Source organism: Equus caballus, chromosome X, assembly GCF_041296265.1.
Source record: "Equus caballus isolate H_3958 breed thoroughbred chromosome X, TB-T2T, whole genome shotgun sequence".
NCBI classification, from domain to species: domain Eukaryota; kingdom Metazoa; phylum Chordata; class Mammalia; order Perissodactyla; family Equidae; genus Equus; species Equus caballus.
Genome location: NC_091715.1, coordinates 25,194,257 through 25,215,715, shown reverse-complemented (window position 1 = coordinate 25,215,715; position 21,459 = coordinate 25,194,257). Strand labels below are relative to the sequence as shown.

General features: G+C 39.1%; 1 protein-coding gene across 16 annotated transcripts in view; it reads left to right on the top strand.

The window, feature by feature from the left end:
- The window catches only part of DMD (dystrophin), a 2,262,230-nt gene extending 2,241,248 nt beyond the window's left edge, over positions 1–20,982 (top strand). For 10 of the 16 annotated variants that reach the window (XM_070257261.1, XM_070257256.1, XM_070257258.1 and 7 more), the window contains 2 exons: positions 4,939–5,031; positions 18,383–20,982. In XM_070257261.1, the coding sequence (XP_070113362.1) occupies positions 4,939–5,031; positions 18,383–18,480 (191 nt within the window). In that variant the 3' untranslated portion in view covers positions 18,481–20,982. Of the gene's footprint in view, positions 1–4,938; positions 5,032–13,638; positions 13,671–18,382 lie in introns of all 16 variants that reach the window. The other 6 variants (XM_023633802.2, XM_070257257.1, XM_070257264.1 and 3 more) reach the window with 1 other exon arrangement.
- The last annotated feature ends 477 nt before the right edge of the window (positions 20,983–21,459 follow it).

The following is a 21,459-nucleotide window of genomic DNA, read 5'->3' as shown; positions in this document are numbered from 1 at the left end:
TATTATTCAGCCATAAAAGAGAAGCAAAGCCTGCCATTTGTGACAACGTGGATGGGCCTTGAGGGTATTATGCTAAGTGAAATAAGTCAGACAGAGAAAGGCAAATACTCTATGATCTCACTTTTATGTGGAATCTAAAAAAACCAAATATATAGATAAAGAGAACAGATTAGTGGTTTCCAAAGGTGGAGGGGGGTGGGCAAAATGGGTGAAGATGATGGTCAAAAGGTACAAACTTCCAGTCATGCGATAAATAAGTCCTGGGGATGTAATGTACAGCATGGAGACTGTAGTTAACAATACTGTATTGTATATTTGACAGTTGCTAGGAGAGTAAATCTTAAAAGTGACCATCACAAGAAAAAAATGTGTAGCTATGTTTGGTGATGAATGTTAACTAAACCTATTGCGATAATTCGCAGTATAGACATACTTTAAATCATTATGTTACACACCCAAAACTAATACAATGTTGTATTTCAATTATATCTTAATAAAAATAAATAAAAAAGAATATTAGCTACTAATTTCAATATCTTTCACCATCATTCAACACTGACCAGCTGATAATCAGCATCATCAATGTATACCATAATATATTGAAAAACTGGCAGCATTTGTATGTAAAATTGAAACCATCTACCTTAAATTATAATTTTAAAAAGTAATCAAAGCTAAATATCAGGTACTGGATAAATCATTTTTTTTCTTCTGAAAAACTGGAGAAAGGCGGAAAAGACATAAGTAATAAGGTAATCATACATCAAGTTGGAAATTGGCTAAAAAACATATTATGTGATTTAAATGAGTAATACAAAGAAAAATAATGGTGGGCATAGTTGGTTATACACAGCTGCTCTTTTAAAAGAAAATACTTTTCTAGTACATAGCTCCCTTCTGTAGAAAGAGAACATAGTTTGCTTAGGTGTAAGCAGAACCACAGGCATAAGGATCCTTGAATCTCTTCTGCAGAAGGCTACATAGGTTTTGGCTAAAGTCACTTTTTAAGCAAGTAGGACCATTACCATTTGAATTGAGGAAAGGGAAGTGAGTCAGATGAGATTTCCCGTCAAAAAAACCTAGAATCATGGTGAGTTTCAGAAGACTTTAAAGAATATCTTGCCCATAGCAAATCATCCCATTTCTTTTTTTCTCAGATTAAATTGAGTCCTCTTACTTCTTTTTCTTCACTTCAGCAGTGTCTACCATATCATGCTATATCACAGCACTATTTTAACTTTGTGTCTTTCCTTATTTTGAAACATTCATTTTTAAGATGTTTCAGTCATTTCTTTGGACCAACTTCAGACAAGCCATGGAGGCAATAGCTAGTAATCTAGAAAGGATTTTTATGCATGTTTCTGGGAATCCCCTTGGAGTAGAATCAATGGAAGCATTAACGCTAAAGAATTGTCATTAACTAAGTTTGAAATCCCTTGACCATTAGCAAGATGCTTTTTGGGCAGGCAGTGAATCAGTGAAGTAGGGATGAGGGCTGGCCACGTTTCTAGTGTGCACAGTTGGGACTCAGTAAATATTTTCTCATTGAATGAATGACGTTTTGGTGGGAGGAGGCTTGTGGTCACAGGTATTGTTGTTAAGAGTCAGGAACATTTTTGGGTTGCCTGTTATACCGTAGCTACGTATCAGTGTATGATTAGACGACCCATTAATATGGTTTTCTTGCTGGTTTGATGCCTTAAAACAGAATATATCAGTCAACTAGTGCCACGTAACGAAATAATCACAAAATTCTCAGGTTACATGTTTCTCGTTCGTGCATCTGTTGGTTGGCTGGAGTTTTGCTAGACTCAGCCAGGCTTGACTTCAGGTTGTGGGTTGGGATCAGTCTGTTCCACATGTCTCTCCTCCTCCTTGGATCAGCAGGCTGTCTGGGCCATGTGCTTCTTATGGCACATAAGCACAAGAGGGCAAGCCCAAGCACCCAAAGACATTACAAGCCTCTACTTATGTCATATCTGCTACCATTCCACTGGCCAAAGCAGGGAAACAGGTTACATGACCAAGTCCACATTCCTGGGCCCGGGAAGCGCGCCCCCCCCCCCCCGCCCCCAACACTTGGTCACCCTACTCTGTCTACACTGACCTTCTTCTTGCTGTTCTTGGAGCAAGCCAATCACACTCCCCTCTGAAAGTCTTTGCATTTGCTGTTCCCTCTGTCTGCTGTGCTCTTCCTTCAAATATCTACATGGTTCATTCACATCCTCAGATCCTTATAGTTTTTGCTCACCTGCACCTCATCAATCAGGGCTTCTAAGCCTCCTGTTTCTCCCAGTGCCCCCTCACTAACCTTCTCTTCTGAATGTTTATCACCACCGGACATAGCGGTATAATTTATTTGTGTATATTGTGTAGCCTGTGTGCCTCCATAAGAAGGTGAGTTCCACATAGACTGAGCTTTTTGGTGGTTTATTGACACAGCCCCAACACTCAGAACAGTGCCTGGCATAAAGTTGGCTTCTGAGAAGTCTTTGAATAAATGAACTAATCTTACTGTTTTTAAATTTTTATGGCTTTCTTTTAGACATTTAAAATCAGGCTCAATATTGAATAGTCCAGTGGTGTTACTCTAATTTCAGGTGTCATTTAGCTGTTTTAACTTTTCCAGTCTAGTTTGACACAGAAAATATTGGGCTTTAAGGATTTTTCAGTGTGTTACTCACCTGTATTCATGCATATATCTAATAAATCTGATTTCGATTCTTAAAAGATTAAACCCAAAGGACCTTTTACTGAGAAAATCTTGTGAAAAGAATAAAGCAAGGTGATACTTTACTTTTATATATTCTCCCTATGATTTAATAGGCGCTCAAAAAATGTTTGAATGGATACATTTATCACTGCCGTGAAAGTTTTCTATTAAAACAAATAAGCCAGTTTTACTTGGACTGGACATTTATATTTGAGACTTACGAATGATAGTTTATCTGTAAAGATGAACTTGGGTGACAGCATTAGGTTTATACTTTATAATTTGATCTTTGAAATAATTCGGGGCGAGGAATGCCAGTCACTTGATTGAACTGTGCCTGAGTACTAACTGACTTCCTGGAGCTCCGGGATGGTGTGATTAAACTGTCAGAAATATTAACATCATTGCTCATGAGTGTCTCTATTGCTTCTCATTTATCCCGTAAGGCATACCATCACTAAAGTCGACTTGCTGCCATTAACAATGCCTCATGTTCCCCAATCTGGCAAAAAATTGCATCGGTAATAGAAGAAAGAGATTTAATCAACCCTGCAGTTGTCAGGATCCTGTTCCTCCTGGCAGTGTTTCATTCATTCCATCTTTACCAGATAATGGTAGTTTAAACTCACAGGAAAAAAGAAACTAAAGATGCAGAATTTTATTTTTTCATTTCTACAGGTAGAAATATAAGCCAGTAGTGTGTGTAGGTGGGTGTGGGTGTGGAGATAGATGCTGAATTTCATTTTTTCATTTTTAAAGGCATAAATATAAGCAAGTAGTATGTGCGTGTGCATGTGGACAGATAGATATGGTAACTTCCTTTTCCACCTTCCGACCTTAATTCTTCAGCACTCATTTCCTGTCCTTAGTATTTCAAAGAGGTCTCCTATGGTATATTACCATGAAACTCACAGAAGCAGAGGTCTTTTTGTCCACCCCAGGTCCTTAGCCCTCCCTTGTACTAATGGTACACAGCGTCACATCCACCTCGGATATGATTTTGTCATAATGATGAACATTGCCAAGGATTCTCTCAGCTTGTGCTTTTAAAAAGAAGGATGAAAACTTAGTAATAAATGCAGAATTATGATCATAGATGAAAATCCAAGTGGCATAGACCAAAGGAAATGACAAGCATACTTAAGTCATTAAGTCACGGGCTCCCCAGCCATTTCCACGTCAGATGTGAGCCTAAGGTTGTCCTTAAGCATGTACGTTATTGCTGATTTGCTGAAGCAAGGTCTGGTTTTAGTTGGAAGTGCCAATGCGCTGAACAAAGAAAGCTTGAAAAGAAGCCCTTTTCAAACTACTGAAAGATTCAATGTTATGAAAAATTAGTTTCAAAGGACCTTCAACGTTCAAAATAATTTTGTTTGCACTTAAGAACCTTCTCCCCCACTGCAAATGCTGTTTGAGGTGTATTTCTTTGACCCATGAATAAACGTAGAGACAGGTCAAGAAAATCTACAAGGAGACTCCCAACCCCAGAGGAAGACCATCCATCCTTAGACTCCTTCCCTTCCAAATCATCCTTCTCTCCTCACATAAACAAATCCTCAAAAATTAAAAAAAAAATTTCCCTTTATAAGCCTCCAAAAGTATAATTATGATAAAGTAGTCCCATGTACCAAAGAGGAAAGGAACGTAACTCCCCAGTATAGCTCATATCTACGGTCCTTAGAATATTAATATTTCATTACATATATAGGTCACATACAACTTACATTGGACTTTAAAGGTACTTGAGTTTTGTTTATATTTTTGGTTAAATGTCAAAGGAAAGAGTGGGAAAAACCCCTCAGTGTCTCCACTCCTTTCTTACCTTCATAAAATGAATGTGAAATGTCACATTCTTATTTTCTTTGGTGTTGGAGAGACACACTGCCAGGGTACAATAATAATTTTTTTATTACAAGGAAAAACGTTTCACATTTGTTAATGGAGCATAGGAAACTTATGTCAACTTTATCTTCACTTCTAAACAGAGGTACAGTTTTCTTCTCTGAAGATAACGACATAGATAAAACCCTGCATGGGCTTCTTCCCTTTAAGGAGTTGTTCCCTAATGATTCAGCTCGAGGGGTTATTTTTCTTTATGTTATTTATGAGCGAGTGGAAATGAATTTATAATGGATTTTAAGATGCAGTCATGGACCTTGTTTCCAGTAGCTCGACTTTTTTCCTACAGTTGTAATTTGCCGTTATTTGTGTTTGCTTTCATTAAGGCGAGGAAGATCTTCTCAGCCCTCCCCAGGACACAAGCACAGGGTTAGAGGAAGTGATGGAGCAACTCAACAACTCCTTCCCTAGTTCGAGAGGTAAGCCCCACTACGCAGAAGTAACTCAGACTTACTGGAAATAGGCCACTCATTTCCATACCCAACCAGTGGGCGTATTTTCCGTGTTTAAACAAACGTGCTGACACAATGCCAAGTTGGGATCATTGTGAGATTTTGTTTTTAAATGTAAATTTCTGGTTTGGAGTATTTTGAATTCAAATACCTGTGTAATCAAGATATTTCTAGAAATAAGAATACGAACAAAGTATTTTACTTGCTTGACATATTAGTCTGAAGAGTTAATTATGAGTTGAGTGAAGCTTTTACTTAAGAGCAATTATTCTGTGACTTTTACAAATGAGAAAATTAATGCCCTGATGGTGCCTTTGGCAGGGACATACATACAGTTACTATGTGATACAGTGAGGTCCAGAACATGCCTAGTGTACAGGGGGTGGCGGGGAACCAGATGACTCTGACTTGCAATCCGATGCCTTTTGTATTTAAAGATTACATCTTACCCTAGCTTTTAAATATAGGTACAAATAAATCTTTATATACTAGTTTGTTGGGGTTTTTCACTTGCATAGATGAAATACAATCTTCACATTGTTAGTAACACCTTTCCTTTATTCTTCCCCATCACTCTGACCTCGTGTATTTTGCCTCTCATACAAAAAACAGCATCTATCCCACTGAATTTTCCCACCAGCCAGTACGACCTTCAGATGTCTTACTTATCCAAGGAGGTATCTTGCTGCTCTTGTTAGTTTTTTGGAGTATTTATTTCGGTTGATTGCCCTGACATAAAACAAAGTCACTGACCCACCTCCCTTCAATGAATAAAAAGGATGGCCACAGTCACCTGTGAGCAAATAGAGGGCATACCTAGGGAAGCCAAAGGGGGAAAACACAAGCCTTTGTGGTCAGTGATTGGCTTCCCTAATGGGCAGCCTGGCGGGCCAGGACGTTGGAGAATCTGGCTATTTGTTCCTCTCCATAAGGGCAACGAGGAGGGTGTTTTGAGTCATGGGTTTTTCCCATCTTTTTGTTCAGTGGCAGTTAACAATGGCCATTTCCTAGCTATTTGATGTACGAACGTTGTGCAGTGCACATTAAAAGCAATAATGTTCTGATAGATCGTTGCTAAGAAACTGTCAGGGGAAGCTAATTTTAAATGTCTGCACCAGCCATCTTTTCACTGCTGAGCACCTCTGATGTGTTGATTTTAACAGATAAAAATCTTATCTGTCTTCCGCCCACCCCCACACCCCCTGCCCGCCACCCTCATCCCCATCCTGACTATCTTAGCTGTCTCCTCTCCCTAGATGCCATGATTCATAACGAGAAGACCACACACCAGTTTCACATAAATCAAATTTTTTCACCTTTAGCCTGTCTGCTTTTACTAGCACCTACTATGTACCAGTGCAGGTGTCAGGGATGCAAAGAAGAAATGCCAAGTTCTTTGCCTTCAAGATGCTTGTGGTCAGTTGGGGATGCAGACTTCCAAAGTTCAAATTACAGTGCGATAGTATTATTGCTGTAAGGGAGATGTCTAGGACATGACTGAATCCCAGAAACACCTTTTCGATAAATAGGAGGGGGTTGGCCTCAGGCAGCGCAAGCGTCTTCAAGAGCACACAGCTACTAACGGGGCCAGGACTTTGGGTCCCACATCTGGCACGCGTTTCGTTGACCCCAAGCTTCCCCTGGAATGTCATAGACATGTGTCTTGGCCCAGCCAATTGAACTGAAAGCTTGTTTATCTGCTCTGTGGGAAGTTACTGGCCGCTCTGTTGGTGCCCTGGGCATTTCCTCCACAGCTAAACAACCAGAGTACAGCACAGAAGAGGCTACAGCGGGGCTCATGGCTCTGCTTCTCCACAGGCGGCCTTGCCTCCCTGGAACCCTTCTTGTCCTGGGTCTCTGGTCCATCCTAACTATCTTTAAGGGGAAATCCTTTGCACCCTCTCCCTGCATCCTCCTTTTAGAATCCTTGAAGCTAGACACCACACAGGTAGGAAAGAAGCCACCCAGAAGACTAGAAATGTGCTTCCTCTGATGTGGTATTTGGCAGTTAGCATCTCTGATGTTATATTTACTTCTGGGATGTTGATTTACTTATACGGAAACTTGTGAAACGCTATTTAGGCCGCCTGGATAGTGTTTACTGAATCAGTACTTACGGAAGCATATCATCCTTTGAGTGCTAACTTGAGTTCTCAAATATGGGATAAGAAGGCTTTATCTAATACCAATTCTATTAACTAAGTTCTTACATACTCAGTAGTACCCTGGTGGCCTGAGAGAATTAACCAATTTTCCTGAAGAAAACACAATCGAACAAACAAAACCCATAACAGAGTAGATAAGGTGCTAGAAGATCTGGCTGGTCTTTCTGTGATGCTATGACCTTGACATTTTTTCTTTTCTTGCTACTTCTTGCAAAATTAGGCCTTTGTATGGGCCTTTTACAATTTTGCACCCAATTCCACACCAGCTGGGGGTCCTACAATCCAACTCAATTCGGACACTATCTACCTGGAGTTAGCATCAGATCCCACAGGTTAAGGACTCAGTCCTACAAGACTGCCCCCCCACTTCAGATGCCAATCACAAGTCCAGGTTGTCACTTATGCTTCTGACATACCCACTGTAGAACGGAGATTCCAATGACCCCCTCCTTTGGGTTAGATTAACTTTCTAGAGCGGCTCACAGAACTGAGAGAAACATTTTACTTACTAGAGTACCTGTTTATTATAAAAGGATATGACTCAGGAGCAGCCAGATGGAATACACACGTAGGGCAGGGTATGGGGAAAGGGCACAGAGTTCCCATGCTCTCACAGCGCACCAGTGTCCCCAATCTCCACTTGTTACCAATCCAGATGCTCTACGAACCCCATCCTTTTGAGTTTTTGTGGAGGCTCCACTACATAGGCGTGATTGATTAACTCATTGGCCACTGGGGATTGAACTCAGCCTCCCTCAGGTCTGGAGGCGGGACTAAACGTTCCAACCCTCTAATCACATGGTTGCCTCCAATGGCAACCAGCCCCCATCCCTAGGTGCCTTCGAAAAGTCACCTCATTAATATAACGAAAGATACCTTGATGCCTCTCATTACAGGAAATTCCAAGGGTTTTAGGAGCTCTGTGCCAGGACAGGACAAAGACCAAATATATATTTCTTATTACAGATCACAATATCATACCTTTTACTCCCCAAATTCAAATGGATAAAAAGTCTCATCATTGTACAACTAGGCCAATCATCAATACACGCTAAAAAGTGGTTTTTTGATGCTTTATTTCTAACTCAAAGCTAATTTTTTTATTTTGAAAGAATGGAGGCTATATAAATATAATATGTATTTTATATAGAGAGAGTATATAAATGGTAGGGTTTAGGGGGAACATCTTACCAGTTAGTAGATATATTAGGTTGCTATTAAGCAGAAAATCTTGAGAATCTTAGGTTCTTGGGATTACAGACTCTCCCAAATGGAAGGGCCTTGAAAGGTCATCTCAAATTCTCTGCTGACCAAAACAGTGGCTTTTGACCATTATCCATAGTAAGAGAAACATTCTATATCTCCAAGGCGGGTAGGGATATAAAATAAATTATGTGTGTGTGTATGTACATACGCATATATGTATATACCCGCCATGTATATATATACACAACACACGTATATGTGTATAGTCCCATATACATACAAAGATCAGAAACAAAAGTTTCATGAAGCGATACCTTCCATACTGCATATAATTCCCACTGTTTCCCTGTTGTATTTATTGAAAACCACACTGCTGGTTGCAACCCACTAAATTGATTTTCTGATCCAGTGGTTTAAAAATATGCATCTAACCAATCTCAGTTTTTCTTGCCCAGGCGAAGATCTTTTTTTAAACCTTTAATTTTAAAAGTTTTACCATGGAGGTTTCTGCCAAGACCTTGCTAATGTCTTAGTGGATATTGTGCTTTTAATCTAAGTCCGCCATGCGTGTTTCCATTGTTGTGTTATGAAAAATGAAGTTCACGGTTGCTCCAGCTGTTTCGGACAGCTGTTTAAGAAACTCAAAACAGATGTCAGAGCCAGAGGTCTGACATTTAGTGGAAATGTACTATTAATTGCCACCTCATGGTTTACTTAACCCTGCTAGGTAATTGCTCACAGAGGAGGACGTTTTTTTTAAAAAAACTGTTTTCCATAAATATAAAATATATAGTAAGGGAGTTATTGTGTACTTTAAATTTACAACTTTTTTGTTACCCTTTGCCACAGCTTTGACTTAGAACTCAAGTCTTAAGATAGCATCTAATCTTCATCTTGCATTTTCCTGAAAAGTACCTGGAAGCCCAAAGAAGTTAAGTGCCTTCTTCCTGGCCGTTCAGCAGGTTAAATTAGGCTTCCGATCTTATCTTGATGGGCTTGCTAATCTGTTATCCAAATTAATAAAGGGATTGCATGCTCCTCCGTTTAGTGATAAACTGATAGCCAACACTATCCTGCATAATAGCCAATATCAACTGCAGAGTGTTCAAGGTGTGAACATGTACACATTTAGCTTTGCAATTCTATCTTTCCTGATTAATCTCTAGATACAGTTAGCTGTTCACAACCACTTCTGGGATTTTAGTGGCTCAGTGTATATTAAACATGGAATGTTAGCTAATTTCTGTCTAATCTATTTATCTATAATTGTCCCTCTGTCTATAAGTACATAGAAGCTAAATTCCACTGTAATAAAAATCATTATCTACTACAAAACACTTTGTAAATCTCCACAGTATTCTGTAGGAACAGTACATGGTAGAACGAACAATAAACATAATTTTAAAATAAAGTCTTTAAGCGATTTGTCCATACGTCTGATCATTTAGCAGGCTAACAAAGGTATTCTCATCCATATGTGCATTCGTGAAAGAAATGCTTCCACCATCAGTGGTATCGGTATTGGGTTCTTTAAAAATGAGGTGGCACTGTACATAGATTAATGAATGATAAGTTCCAGGGGAAGCTCTTAGCGCAGTAAGAATTCAGAAAGCTGTTAGCAGTGCTATGTGGGTGTTTCCGCTGCCTGTGTAATCTCTTCCCTGCTGACCTGTGCCACCTTAGTTTTATCCCCAGTGGCCTCTCCCTCTCATACTACCACCTTCCAAATAAGCCCACATACATTCCGTTCAGTGCCTCTAAATGACCAACCCAACAGCTTTGCAAAACCTGCCATCTTCGAAAATTCAAGTCCTGTCTGTGGGTCTTTGATGGAAGAGCAGCATAAAGAACAAAGGCAAATGGAAACATCCTGTGCCCCTTTCAGGCACCATTCTGTTTCCTGTCTGCTTCCATAAAGGATTTGAGCTCTTACTCCTTTACACCTTGGGGCCAGCAAACCCTAGTCCATGGGTCAAACCTCACTACCTGATTTTATAAATAAAGTTTTATTGGAACATAGCCACACTCATTCATTTACATATTATCTATGGTTGCTTTTTCACCCCAAGGGCAGAGTCGTTGTGGCAGAGTTGAATAGCTGCTACAGAGACTGTGTGGCTTGCAAAGCCTAAAATATTTGCTATCTGGCCCTTCACAGAGAAAGTTTGCCAACCCCTGCTTTATGCTATTTTACTGTTGTCCATTCTAGCTCATTACATATTTACAGTCACAGACTTCGGTGCTGATCAGCTTTTAGCTCAAGAAAACTGTGCATTTGCATTGATTTATGCATTTTATCTGTGTTCACCAAAGATCGAGCATGTTTCAGTATATTTAAAGTATAACCATTTGAGTCTTCTTTCACACAGAAGACCTAAAAAGGGACTCATCTTTCCTTAACTTTCTAAAGACGGTCAGTGAACTGAGATAAAGAAGCTAAAGGCACCCAGAAACAGTCACGTCCTGTGATTCTGACTCTGAAATACAATCAATCGTCTCAAGTTCATACTGCCTGAGGAAACTCGACTGCTCCAGACCTGACCAAGCCCTTTATTTAGACGCGGGACTCCCCCAGCACACTTCCTTTTTCTCTTGATTCATTTCCTGACAACATACCACATTGCCAGATGGACACCCTAACTGAAGGTCTGAGGAAACTCATTTCCAAAGAATGTGTTTATGAAATAAAACTTTCAGCTGGTACTTGTACTTATTTATTGGTCAAGAATTTTTTCCAGTGGTGCAACCAATTAGCCTCTATTTTGTTAGTGTAGAAACCATTCCTAATACAGTAGAAAACATTATGTGTTTTAACTTTTTTTTAAACAAAAAGCAGACCTTTGGGGCCAGCCCGGTGGCGCAGCGGGTTTACGCTCCCACGTTCCACTTCAGCGGCCGGGGTTCGCCGGTTCGGATCCCAGGTGTGGACACGGCACCGCTTGACACGCCATGCTGTGGCAGGCGTCCCACATGTAAAGTAGAGGAAGATGGGCACGGATGTTAGCTCAGGGCCAGTCTTCCTCAGCAAAAAATATTTTTTTTAAAAACCAGACCTTCCTTTTGTACTATGCTAATGAGCACATTGGAACCCAAGTGATGAGAGAGGATGTTGAAAAAGATAGGGTTAGCATGCCTCTGGGAGGTCCATTTTACATAAAATATGGTTTCTGAAGAATACCTGAAACAAAACCCAAATCATTTGCTATGTATTCAGCAGGGATCAGCTGACACTGAACTCTGAACATGGCTTGGTATAGAATTAATAAAGATATATAACCTTTATCATTCTTGGAACCATAATTACGTTCCGAAACTAAATCATATTGCTTTCAAACCACACTGTCCTTCCTAAAGTTCTGAAGTTTTAAAAATAGGTCAAAGTTATAAGCCAGAACAAGTTACCAGCCCTTAGCATCCAAGCTCAAGGGTCGCAGGCAAGGCCAAGTTGCCTAAAACACCGAAGGACTCTTGGCGATGACCCAGTGGCTACCTTACTAATTCAGTCAGCCAGCATTTGTCAAATACCCATAGTGTCGAGGTCTAGTACTAGGTATTGGGGGTAGAGATGTGAGTATGCAACATGTGGGCCCTGCCCTCAAGGAGCTCACACTCTTGTAGGGGAAGGGAATTGATTCTACTACCAGACAATATAACCATGAAGTATAAAGATTTCTAAAAAAAAAAACTTGCTAAAGGAGTCAAAAGGAATGGGTAATTCATGCTGGGATTCATTTGAGCCATCAAAAATGAAATGATACGCTCCTCCCTTTTTCCTGTCATCTGGTATGGGCCTCCTAGCGGGAACACCCACAACTGAGGAACCAATACCCTTTTTTTCTTTCTTTCTTTCTCTTTTTCCTGGTTTGAGGAGCGTCAGGAATACCTTGACCATGCTTACGTGGGCAAGCATGCAGTTTTTATCCTCCTAAGAAATCCGACTCACTTAGGAAAATCCAGAAAGCAGCAAAACAGGGAGGGAGAGTCCTACTTAGAAAACCTTTAAATGTATACTAGAAGTTTTAAACCCTGAACTTGCCACTGTTCAGCTTTGAAAGATTTCTTTTGGAATAGTAGCTCCATACTTCTTTATTCTAGAGGAGTCCTTTTCAAATGGTTTCAGAGTTTTAGTCTTCTCGGAGCCCCTGAGCATGGTGGGTTGCGGGGAACGGAGATGCTGTACGGGGTCTCTCACAGCTCTACTTTTATGTGCTCTCAACACTGGGATTTCATGTAAGATTGTCTTAGGAAGTGTCCTGTTGCTAAAGGCAGTCAAAGTTTGAAAACCAGTATTTCATTCTGAAGACCCTGGAGATAAAAGAATATTGCGTGCCTAAGACATGCGAGGTATAGTCAGAGGGCCCTAATTCTGTCTAATTATAAGTATTATTATAGAAAACTTTCTCATCAGAACCTACTTTTCAAAAATAAAGGAATGCATACAGATGGAGGATTCTATTAACACACACACACACACACACACACACACACACACACACACGGCCAGTGGGTCTTTAGCCATTGACTCTCAAGGCTCCTAGTATCTACTGAATTACAAGGAGGAAGTTGAAGGCTCCTTCCTGGATCTGGCTCTGTGGCTTGCCCATTAGTGGGAATTATCTCCTTCCCCCCTTTTTTCTTTCTGTTCTCTCAAATGCCCCCAATCCCATCATGGGCATGCTCAGCTTCTACCAGAGAGAAAAATTCTCCAAGAGGATAGAGTCTAGCCTCTGTGCGACGTTCTGCCTTGCATGTGGGGTGCAGACTTTTGGCACACAAAGTCAACTACTGTTTATGTTTTGGTGTGTTGCTTGTCAAGTCGAGAGTGAAGAGACTCTGAGATTTTCGAGCATTAAGCTAGAGATTCTACAGTCACCCCTGAAAACAATGTTCGATTTGTCAGATTTCTATGCTGTGCCAGCTTTCATCCAGTTTTATCCCGTGAACTCTATGGATTCTATAAGTGATGTCTCCTGGATCGTGTTATCTGTTTACACTGATTTTAAGTGTATGTAAAGGTTATTTGACTGGATGTGTCTTTCGGGTTTTTTGTTTCTGTTTTGTTTTTTTTTTCAGAAGGGAATAAATGAATTGTCATCTCAACATTTGTTTGATAAAAGAAGCAAATTGGTATGAAACTGTATATTGATGCATGATTGTTTTTCCTTTCTGATATCTCTGCCTCTTCCTCTCTCTATTATTAAAGGAAGAAATACCCCTGGGAAGCCAATGAGAGAGGTTAGTGAGATTCAGGCTCACAGCCATGGCTTCTGTCTGTCTCATCCCGCTTTCTATGTTTGGCATTTGTGTAAGAATTGTATGCGTGCACGCGCATGTGTGTATTACACGTGTCATCATGTAAGGATGGTAGTCACCTCTCCACTTGCAGCTCATGAGGAACATTCCTCCAGTGATCATTGCCATTGTCATCACCATGACAACGACAGGATCAGGGGTTGGGAGCAGGAATCTCTTTAAACTGGCAACCCTTTGTAGTCCCTAGGTTGGAGTCCTGCAGAGCATCATCTGTTGCCACTTGCAACACAAACAAAATCTTCAAAACAGATTTAGCCTTGAACATAACTGATGAGTCATAAAGCTTCCTTCTACTTCCAGAACCCTAGCATTTTCTGCCAGTGCCTTTGGTTTTTATTCTCCTGGGATGACTTCATTGTGTTTTTGTTTTCTTTTTTCCTGGTTCCTACACTCTTTCTTTACCTCTTTAGCTAACATTTTTGAGCACTTAACTGTGTGCCTAGCACTATCCTAAGCCTTGCCGTCATTTTCATTATGTAATCTTCATGACAATCCTATGAGGTAGGTACTCTTATTAACCCCATTTTACAGATAAGGAAACTGAGTCCATGAAGGGGTAAGCGGTGTATCCCAAGTGACAGAGCCAGGATTTGAATCCAGGCAGTCTGGGTCCAGAGCCACACTCTTTAACTCTTATGCTTTAGCACCACTTTAGAATGGTGTTTGAAAAGCTTATATCATCCCAGCTTGCCCCTTAAAGGATGTGTTTTTTAATTTGGCATTTGGAGCTAGATAGAATAACCGATTAGGGATAAAAATTGAATGTTGGAGTCTTGAGGGGTTTTTTAATGCCTCTTTATGGGATGAGAGGGGTAGAGTACAGCATTGTCACTGAATGTGGTTTGGGGTTTTATAGTGAAAGCTGCTTCATACTTCTGTTCCACCAGGAATGTTGTCTGAACATTGAATTACCTAATGAAATGACTATTGGATGACAGAGTGTGGAGTGACAGCCCAAGTGAAACAAGATTGTCCTTACCAAGAGTTTAGTGTGAAGGACAAAGGAAGGAAGGGTCTCCCGTGGATGGCAGTAGCATGTACTATTCTGGGAGAGAGGTTGGATGGGTGGAGAATCCTTATATGAGAAGGTTCTAGATCCTTAGCAACAGGATGGACAAGAGTAGCCACTGATTCATTTCAACATAAGGTGTCATACTGGACATTCTGCCAACACCATGCCATGCAAGTCTAATGAACTTAATGATCCTTCAGTGTGTCTACACCAGTGCTGCCTTCCAAGGCATGGGGCAGTGGGGTCCCAGGGAGGGAGTGGTAGGCTGGGAGGAGAAACTGAGGAAACCTGAATCGGTGAAGCATTGAATGCTCCTGACAGTTTGCCTGGCTCACGTACTTCTTATGTGAGACTTCTTGGGTTCATTCTTATGGTAAGTTCCCCTTAAATCTTATTTTAACTTCTTGTAAAAAGTCGCACCATAATTTTGACCACGCTGCTCATGTTTCTTTCACGAATGAATTTTAGAAAAGGCTAGCACGTATTGTTGAAGTCATATAGGTGTTTGGAAACTCTACTACCTGAGGTGTATTATAGTCAACTTTCTAGAAAGCCAGAGGCTCAAAACATGTGTGATTTTTTTTAATGCTATGAAAATACCCCAAATGTATAGTAGACCAGATACTTTTGTCCAAGATTAAATCATAGAGAAGATAAGCAAATTTCACCGCAGTGTTCTGGCTTGGCTTTGCTTTGGCCAATTTAATGCTAACCATTTATTTGGGAATTGTATTTTTAAAAAAGTAGAGTACCAGATTGCTGTTGAGGTCTTGGATCTTTGCCAGAAAGTCTCATTTCCAATCACTGTGGAAAACATCTCCCTCAGGTAGTGGTGGCATATGAAACTAAATGTGTTGCACTTAGCGCCAACTTGGAAAAACACACAACTACCCTAATGTTCAACGCATGGTGCGTTTGTTCTCAACAATCCTTGCTTAAGAATGGATTAAATGAATATTTTCCATAGACGTATTTTTGTGTCAACTTGTGCCTACAGCTGATTGCGGATGCCCGAATCCTTCTTGTCAGTGCCTCTCCCACGCATAGTATGAGATTTCAATTTTGACTGTAGAAAAACCTGTCAAGTAAAATTAACGACCTCACTAATGTTCTGCCTCACACACATGGATAATAGAACCAGGATAGAAATCTGTTTTCTGTATCCATATCACAGTGCAGTTTTATGCCTCCGGTGGATTGAGGTATATGTGTCTTTGGGGTCGTATTTTGTCAAAGAGATAGATTTTTTTTTTTCTGGATCTAAAGAAAACCTCCATGAAAAACACTGGGATCATTATTCTGGTGAAACAGGTATTTGTAAATAAAGCAACCAAAAGCGTAATATAGATATGGTGAGGTGACTCTGAACGTCCATTTTTCTAGCATAGGGACGGCCATGAGGTCATTTGTGAACATTTAACAGTCTAGACAGGTTAAAGGCCACTTAACATTTTGGCCTTGTATGGTGTTTTAAGAATAATAAACCTCTGTCTTATCTGGTAACTTTTTAAATAGCAGATACCCAAGAAATTTCCTTCCAGATAGTAACTGAAGACCATTTTAAGGAGTAGAAGCACCACTTGACTATATAATCTATAAGTGCATTTACTTGTGTTTATTATCTTTTGAACTATAGTCCACCTCCCCTAACACACAGTCTAATATAGGTACTTTTTGATGATTATCCATAAGCCGATGGGAAAAATACGTTCTTCCCTGCTTTGTTTATGTTTTGTAATACGTTTTCTAGCTACCAGGTGAACTATACTCTAGTCAGATATGAGTGATGAGAAGTCGTTGGGTCATATTCAGGTAACAGGTTGTAAGGGTCTTGATTTTGTTTTTACTGGCTTCATTAATAGCTGTTAAAATTGCAAGCAATTAAGAATTTGCAGTTAGTCCACCCATTTTCTATTATGCATGAATAATTGTGCCGATTTCCCCGGGTTGCTGGGCAGTCAAAAATAGAGACACAGGAAGCCCTCCAACCTGGTGGCATCAGTTATATATTTGTGCTCTGAGAAGCAGCACTATGTCTTCCTGTGGTTTTTGTCATTTAGAAAAGCCAGAGATGATTTCAGTTCTTCACTGAGGGCTGCCAAACTATCGGCCCACTCTATGAATAGTACATATGTTTGCTTAAAAGTTTTTATATTTTGCAGTCTCAACCAAAATCCAAAGTGATTTTTTCAAACGTAATTAGTTCTCACGGAAACTCTTTGCACTCATAAAGCTCAAAGAGATTTACAAACTTGGTCACCTTAGTCTAAATGGCTGAATGGCATTAAACTTTTAATAAGTCGTAACGTGATCTGGTGCCATCACTGTTTAAGTGCCTGCCTGTGAATCCTCTTCAGATCCTCTCTCTCATATTTAAAAACGATATGTCTCCTGAAATAAATATTAGAACAGAATACCTACCCTAGTCTATCTTTAATTTTTATAGGGATTTTAACAATTATTATGGGAATCTGTAAAAGTTGATACATGGCAAGGTAGTAATAGCCTAGTAAAGCATTTTTATTTCCAATAGTGGAATGATTTACTAATGTCTAAGAATTAAAATTAGCCATATAAAAATATGAGACATATATGGAAAGGCAAGTCATAAAGTATGTCTCAGATTATCTGACTCTCGATCTGAATTTTGCCACAAAGTACTTAGGGACATCGTGCTGCTTTTGTGCTCCATGCTGGGGGATGAATGCCAGCTCACATCACATTATTATTAAAAGGCTATTCTGATGGTTAACCCTCATTTAGGAGGCCCTCAAAAATGGATTCACAGGATACCCCAATCCGCGCGATACATCTGGGTCATGTTATAATTAGGCTCTAGAGTAATTTGGAAGGAAAAGTGATTTCGATTCTGAAGCTTCCTAATTCAAATGTTAATAGTGTACAAAAAGGTTGATTCAAGAGTTTATTTTTCAACCCAAGTAAAAGCAGAGAGAAAACAGTCACCTCCATCATAGCCTTAGAAGTGAGCCAACAGCTTGAAATGGCCTTGAAATGAAGATGGCACGTCCTGGTGATAATGGTGATGGCAATAGAACGGTGGAGGTGGCGGCAGTGAGGGGATGGTGATAGTGGTGATAGTTAATGATGGTTTGATAGTAAAAATATTTTACTTATAATGAAAATTCTGTAAAATATTTTAAGATTTTTGTAAAATGTATAAAATATTTTTACATAGTAAATAATCCCCCACAACAAGGTGGAAAAGGTGCATCTCGTCATGAAATATTCCTGTTATGACAGGGGTCTTGCACTTATCCATGAAATCCTTCTGATAGATATTTACATTGGGAAGTTGAGTGCAGTCTCGGACATTTTTCCATCTAAATGACTCCAGTAGCCTGATCCAATATTAAGCTACTAACATTAAGATATTAAGATTAATTAATTAATATTAAGATACTAACAACGTGGAGTGGCTTCATTAACAAGGCTTTGCTTCTTCCTGGAAACTAGTGAAAAATCAAGCTGTGTTGTGTATACCCTCGATGCAGCTTCTGTGTTGTCTTCACCTAGAAACGGGACATGATTTCCCAAATGGCAAAGAGTCAGCGTGAGGCTGTCTGCACCTCGTGTAAAGTCTTTCTTTCTCTTTGTTTTCTAGGACACAATGTAGGAAGCCTTTTCCACATGGCAGATGATCTGGGCAGAGCCATGGAGTCCTTAGTTTCAGTCATGACAGATGAAGAAGGGGCAGAATAAATGTTTTACAATTCCTGATTCCCGCATGGTTTTTATAATATTCATACAACAAAGAGGATTAGACAGTAAGAGTTTACAAGAAAAAAAAAATCTATATTTTTGTGAAGGGTAGTGGTACTATACTGTAGATTTCAGTAGTTTCTAAGTCTGTTATTGTTTTGTTAACAATGGCAGGTTTTACACGTCTATGCAATTGTACAAAAACAAAGTTATAAGAAAACTACATGTAAAATCTTGATAGCTAAATAACTTGCCATTTCTTTATATGGAACGCATTTTGGGTTGTTTAAAAATTTATAACAGTTATAAAGAAAGATTGTAAACTAAAGTGTGCTTTATAAAAAAAAATGTCGTTTATAAAAACCCCTAAAAACAAACACAAACACATACACACACACACAAACACACACACGCATACACACAAACACACACAAACTTTGAGGCAACACATTGTTGTGCATCCTTTTAGCGTGATATCCATATGAAATACATGGCTTTTTCTTTCTTGCATATTAAAGGCAGGCCTTCCTCTAACACCACCAAATGACTCTTTCACATTGCTCTTTGGAATCGTTAACTGAGTGGGACTGGCTGTGGATTTTCGTTTTATACATCTATATGTCTATAAGTATGTAAATGCTATAGGTGTATAGATAAATAGGCTTAAATTTCTAGAGACCTTTTAAATTTCTTGTTCAAATGTTCCTGCCACTTGCTAATGGAAAGAAATTGCTTCTGGTCATCCAGGCTTACCTGTTTGGTCTAAAATGAATTTTCCCTGGAGCCTGAAGCCAGAAGGAAACTACCACACTAAGACATTGTCTGGGGCTCCAGATGTTTCTCATTTTAAACTTTCCACTGACAACTAGAGTATTGAGTTTTTTTTAAAAGGGAACATATGAATGAATACACAGGACTTATTATGTCAGAGTAATCCGTTGGTTGATACATTCAGCTTCCTGCTGTTGGCAATGCCACGATTTAGATTTAATGATGCTTCAGTGGACGTCAGAGCATCAGAAGGCATTTTTAACTCCCAGACAGTAGGAGGACTATGGTAGGGCTGGAGGGCTGTGGATTCCCAGCCGATCCCTGTGAGGGAGCAGGTCACTCTTGAAGCGAAGGATTGGATGAATGGTCATAACTATACATAGAGATCTTTATAGCTACGACTAAATTGTCCTTCCCTCTTCTCACAGTCAAACAGCAGTGAGCGTTTTGGTTTTTCTTTTTTTTTTTTAAGGTTTTTTTTTTCTCATTGCAATGAGTTTTTAAATGCCGCAAGACTTAATTTAACATAACCCTTGGGAAAATGTGTAAGACAGTGGCCCCATCACTTGTGATGCTGTTAAATATCCACCCAGAAGCCCATGACCTATGTTTCTCTCCTTTGCACTTCTCTACAAGTAATTCCACACAGGTTTCTAAGTAAGTGGGAATGTAAATTGATTCAAATGTTCCAAAAGGTACTCCCAACCCTTTTTGGTGGATTAGACAGGTTACATATGTAAAAAAAACAAAAATTGTTCAAAAAGAGGAGAAAAACTCAAGAGGACTAACTGGTAGAAAAAAGCTTTACTGTTTCATTTCATCTTACTAGTCTTTGATTTTTTTTTAGTCATTCATTCAGTAGAAATCACCGTGTGACCTATTATTTTGCAAATCTGTTACCTCTTAGATTAAGTATAATTAACTTTTGGAGAGTGGGTTTTGTCCATCATTTTATTAATGGCAATTAACATCAAACATGGCTTCTCATGCTATTTCTACCTCACTTTGGTTTTGGGGTGTTCCTAATAATTGTGCACACCTGGCTTCACAGCTTCACCACTTGTCCATTGTGTGAATATTTTTCTCCATTATCTTTTGCTTTATAATTTCCAAAAGAAAACCCAAAGCGCTAAAGTAACAAATCACATGACGATTTGGTTTTAGTCTTACATTTCTTCCTTTACGTGACACTGGACTTTTTCTTTACCAAGGATTTTTTTTTTTAACCACGATTTAAAACAAGGGGTTACTTTACTTCCTATTAAGAAGTTTAAGTTTCATTCTAAAATCAGAGGTAAATAGAGTGCATAATTTTCTTTTAATCTTTTTGTTTTGTTTTATCTTTTAGACGTTAGTTTTGGAGTGAGTCTGTCAAAATATTTGAATAAAAATTGAGAGCTTTATTGCTACGTTTTAAGCATAATTTGGACCTTATTTCGTGTTCTTTATAACCACCAAGTATTAAACTGTAAATCATAATCAATGTAACTGAAGCAGAAACATCACATGGCATGTTATGTCATTGTTTTCAGGTACTGGGTTCTTACTTGAGTATCATAATATATTGTGTTTTAACACCAACACTGTAACATTTACTAATTATTTTTTTAAACTTCAGTTTTACTGCATTTTCACAACATATCAGACTTCACCAAATATATGCCTTACTATTGTATTATATTACTGCTTTACTGTGTATCTCAATAAAGCACGCAGTTATGTTACAAAAAAGTGTCGATTCGACTGCAATACTTTGTTTTTATTTTAATTTAGTTATTTAAGTTTTAAATAGGTAATTCATGCATATGATCGAAAAATGAAAAATCTCGAAAGACAAATAGTGAAAAGACCCCAGCCACCCTATTTCCACATCATCCTCACTGCCCTGTAATATTATTAATATCTTGTGTATTTTTCCAAACTAAGCAATTACAAACATACGTTCCTACTTTTTTCCTTTTATTGCACAGAAAATAGCATTCTATGCACCCAGTTATACACTTTGCTTTTTTAAACTTAAGAATGGACTTCAGATCCTTTCTTAATTATATTGAAATGGCTCTTTCCATTTCAATGTATAAAATGCTTTCTCATTCTTTTTTATAGCTGCACAATACTCCAGTGGATGTTTGTGGGCTCAGTGGGTTGTTTTCAGTCTTTTGCTATGACAAAGAACACTGCACATCTCTCATTTTCATCACTTTGCTT